Source organism: Oncorhynchus mykiss, chromosome 17 (assembly GCF_013265735.2).
Source record: "Oncorhynchus mykiss isolate Arlee chromosome 17, USDA_OmykA_1.1, whole genome shotgun sequence".
NCBI lineage: Eukaryota > Metazoa > Chordata > Actinopteri > Salmoniformes > Salmonidae > Oncorhynchus > Oncorhynchus mykiss.
In genome coordinates, this window is record NC_048581.1 from 68,149,482 (window position 1) to 68,153,814 (window position 4,333).

Consider the following 4,333-nt stretch of genomic DNA (forward strand, 5'->3'; position numbering starts at 1 on the left):
AAGGCAAATGGTGGCTACTTTGAAGGATCTCAAATATATTTGTTTCACACTTTTTTTGTAACTATGATTTAATGTGTGTTATTTCATAGTTTTGATGTCTTCACTATTATTCTACAATGTAGGAAATAGCAACAGTAAATAACAATCCTGGACTGAGTAGGTGTTCCCAAACTTTTGACTGGTTATTTTTTTATTATTATTATTAATTTTAAAAAATGTAGGGGGTAGATGAGCTTTAATTTGGCAGAAAGATTGTGGATAGTTTACATAAAGATAGTTTGTGTGACAGTAAACAGGGATTCCTTGTTAACCAACGTGGTAAGTGGAGGTGTGTGACCGACTGTAGAAGACATACCATCAAGTGTGTCCATAAAAACATCAGACTTGGGATGAGGTCAGAGAGGATTTATGAATCCACCTTTATGACATTGTAAAATCCACCATCACTACTCATTAACCCGTGAGAAATATGTTTCTCCCGTTTGCAGCTCGGCCAATCCTAGGCCTGCATGACTGAACTGAGTTGAGAGTCAACCCTTTAAAAGGAAGGAGGGAGATGAACGGAGAGCAGAAACTGAGGTGAGCAATCTTCCAAACACACCAACAACAGCAAGACTAAAGGCTCAAAGCAAACCTCTCAAAAGACAAGATGAAGACCATTCTCTCCATTGCTCTCATGGTCCTGACTCTCTGTCTGGTGTCTGAAGCCCAAGCTGTCAAAGTACAGGTAAGGGTTCCTCTTAAAGCAAGGTTTACCTTACTATAATGTACTATAATATGATGACTATTGACTGCAGATATGTCAAAATGGTCAATAGTAATCTAATGAAATAATGTTTTGTTAACCCTCGGTATGTAGCTGTAACAGACAAAATTATGTGTAGCATTTTCTTTTAGCAACAAGGCATATACTTGGTGCAAGCCAGCATTGCAAGTCTATGGGCATCCTCCTCACATTCAGAATGTGTAAAGCATTGCAATGATTGGCTGGGACCCCAATATGACCCACAGATATGGTGCTTTGTCTAAACTGTGTCTATGTCCTCTCATCTCTTCTCTGTAGGAGGGAGACTTTTATTTCTCTCTGGAATCAGTGAAGAAGCTCCAAGAACTGACAGCAGAGGGCAGCAATGTAAACAGGATGCAGAATCCTCGTCTAACCAGCACCAGCTTTGATTCTGTCTGTGCTAACCCTTCCCTGCCACAGGAGTTCATGACCCTTTGCATGAAGAGAGGGGCAAGTATGTCCCTCTCAAGACTAGGTAAGAAAAGACCACTCTATAGCATAATATCCACTACAGTCCAACTTGGTGGATCGGACCAGACTGTGATAAGACCGTAATAATTTGCTGATGGAGTCATTGATCGGAATTGTATATAGAACATGTCTCTCTTGTGTACATCTAGTTGGTCTCTACAATATGCAGTTGTAGTTTGATTGATTGAGTGATTATGGAACGTGTTTTAACACTGTACCTTTCTCTTCTTTCTTCCAGCTGCTGTGCCTATGGACATCTGTGAGATCTGTGCCTTTGCTGCCTGCACAGGCTGTTAGTCAAAATGTCAACCTGACCGCCATCAGAAGACAAGCCACTCACAATTCTCATTCTGCATATCATGACCACAATTTTGATCTCATGTTTAAAATTGCCATCTTCAGATGGCCAAAAACATAATTGGCTCAAAAATTCAAAGACGGATTATTTGATGGAGGCTCATTTTCTAGAAACTGTTACCTTGGAGCATATTTAGCACTTATTTGACTGTTTTTCTCTTTATCAATTGACTTTTATTATGGGGGTTTTGGGTTTGTTACAGTTCTATCTTACAAGGCTTTGTACTTATTTCATGTTCTTTTTGTTTTCATTGACACAAGTCTTTGGAGTTTTGTATTCTTTTGTATGTTTATGAATGCCTCATGTTTAATAAAAAAGCATTGTAAAACACATATTGTTGTTTGAGTGAGTGGTCTACCAACTGTAACTGGCCGGCAAATCTTGAATACAACATTTGATAAACTGACTGAAATTGGAACAACACAGAGAACAATACTTCACCCACAGTTGGATGAAACCTGAAATGTGTGTCTTTCCCCACATATTTATTGAGAGTGAACCTTGAATAGAGCATATATTTGATAAACAAGCAGACATTGGCACAACACAGAATAATACTTCATCCACTTTTGGTTGAAACTTGGCATTTGTGTCTTTTCCCCAACACGTCCATTGTGAGGACCATAGTACACCCCAAGGGCTAACTCCTGCCCCCAGTGCACAACTTACATCCGACAGTCTATTGTCACTGTACTTTTGCTTCACTACCTAAAAATGTATTCATTATTGGTGCATGGCTTCGTAGACAGTAGTAGATTTCACAACAGCAATAGAAGCCAGCAACCCTCTGGTTGCTAGTACATCTCCCACTGTTGCCAGTGCTGGGATTTTAATCAGCACCCCTCAGGATTCTGCTCCTTATATCTAACCTGTAGGACAGGGTTGGGAAGCTATGGTCTTCTTGTCCCATCCCAAGCTAGCACACCTGACTCAAAAATTCCACTAAACGCAATCTTCGATTTAGAATCCCATTAGTTTAATCAGGTGTGTCAGCTATGCATCCCTTTAAAACCTCTTAAGGATCCACCCCTTTGTTTAAATTTTGCCAAAAATGACATACCCAAATCTAACTGCCTGTAACTCAGGCCCCAAAGCAAGGATATGCATATTATTGATACCATTTGAAAGGAAACACTTTTAAGTTTGGGGAAATGTGAAAGGAATGTAGGAGAATATAACACAATAGATCTGGTAAAAGATAATACAAAGAAAAAAACAACTGTTCTTTTGTATTTTTTTTATGTACCATCATCTTTGAAATGCAAAAGGCCATAATGTATTATTCCAGCCCATGTGTAATTTAGATTTTGGCCACTAGATGGAGGCAGTGTATGTGCAAAGAGTTAGAACACTGTTGATGAGATAGCCCTGACTACACCTTAAAACCAGGCGTTGGGTTCCAGAGCGGGAGACCAGATTCACATCCTACCAGTTACATGAGCATTTTAACAATTGGCTACTAAATCTACTTTGCAATGCCCAAATCAGGAGCAAATACAGACTAACTACAGCTGTATCTGGAAAAATATCCCAGACATTGTTGGAATACTTCACAATTGCTGTGGTTAATTCTCTCAAGCTGTGCTTCAGTTAAACAAGAACTATATCTGGCACTTAATATTTTACTTTCAACCTGTTTCATTAACAAAAGTATAACACATTAGTTGTTCTAATGTGGTTCACGAAAGTTCAAGCATTCATCTGATCTGCTTGCTTTAAGTGAATAAATAAAATACAATTGTATTTGTCACATGCGCCGACTACAACAGGTGTAGACTTTACTATGAAATGCTTTCTTACGAGTCCTTTCCCAACAATGCAAAAGATTAGCAACAAAAAAAGGAAATAGTAACACAATAAAATAACAATAACATGGCTCAATACAAGGAGTACTGGTATGCAGGGGTACGAGGTAGTTGAGGTAATTTAGGTAATATGAACATTTAGATACAGTAGCATAATACAGTAATACATACAGTAAGCATAATATAATTGACATTGTTTCCTATGCTATGTGCATAGTGGGAAAATATATGGGTCTTTCTACAAATAAAGGGGCCAATGTGTGACATCAGGGTCAAAATGTCAAAATGGTTCGATATATATTTAAACATGATTTTCTTGCAACTTCACATGTGTAGTTACAGGAATGCACGCCTAGGTAGCTACAATGGGAACCTAGCTCCACCTAGCAACAACAAAACATCTACATGTCATTCAATATGTCACAAGAAACATGGACACCATGTTTCTTTGTCATACCCAGTTGCCAGGTCTTTTGTGCTTAAGTCAACTCCTCCATCATGTATAGCCATGTTAAACATTCCTGAAGAATGAAAAAAATAAACAACAGCATTTCTATATGATTAATAGTTGATATAATTGTAATGAACACTAGGGGAGACAGAGAGCTGTTTTCAAGTGCAGGGCGCAGCAGGTGTTTATTATTGGGGTGGCAGGTAGCGTATCGAATCCCTGAGCTGACGAGGTAAAAATCTGTCATTCTGCCCTTGAATAAGGCAGTTAACCCACTGTTTCTAAGCTGTATTGTGAATAAGAAGTTGTTCTTAACTGACTTGCCTAGCTAAATAAAGGTTAAAAGAAAAGGTGCAAGGGGTCCAAATGGGATGAAGTACAGGCAGGCAAAAGTTGTCATTAGTGAGGCAGGCAAAAGTTGTCATTAGTGAGGCAGGCAAAATTTGCCATTAGTGAGGCAT

The 4,333-nt window shown here is 38.7% G+C and overlaps 1 protein-coding gene across 1 annotated transcript; it reads left to right on the plus strand.

Moving 5' to 3' along the window:
- Window positions 1-548: 548 nt before the first annotated feature.
- si:ch211-220m17.5 (guanylin family protein) lies at window positions 549-1,948 on the plus strand. The gene is made up of 3 exons (XM_021570506.2): window positions 549-727; window positions 1,064-1,262; window positions 1,497-1,948. Exons 1-3 carry the CDS (start codon window positions 650-652, stop codon window positions 1,553-1,555), a joined length of 336 nt encoding a protein of 111 aa, XP_021426181.2. The 5' UTR covers window positions 549-649; the 3' UTR covers window positions 1,556-1,948.
- Window positions 1,949-4,333: the final 2,385 nt, after the last annotated feature.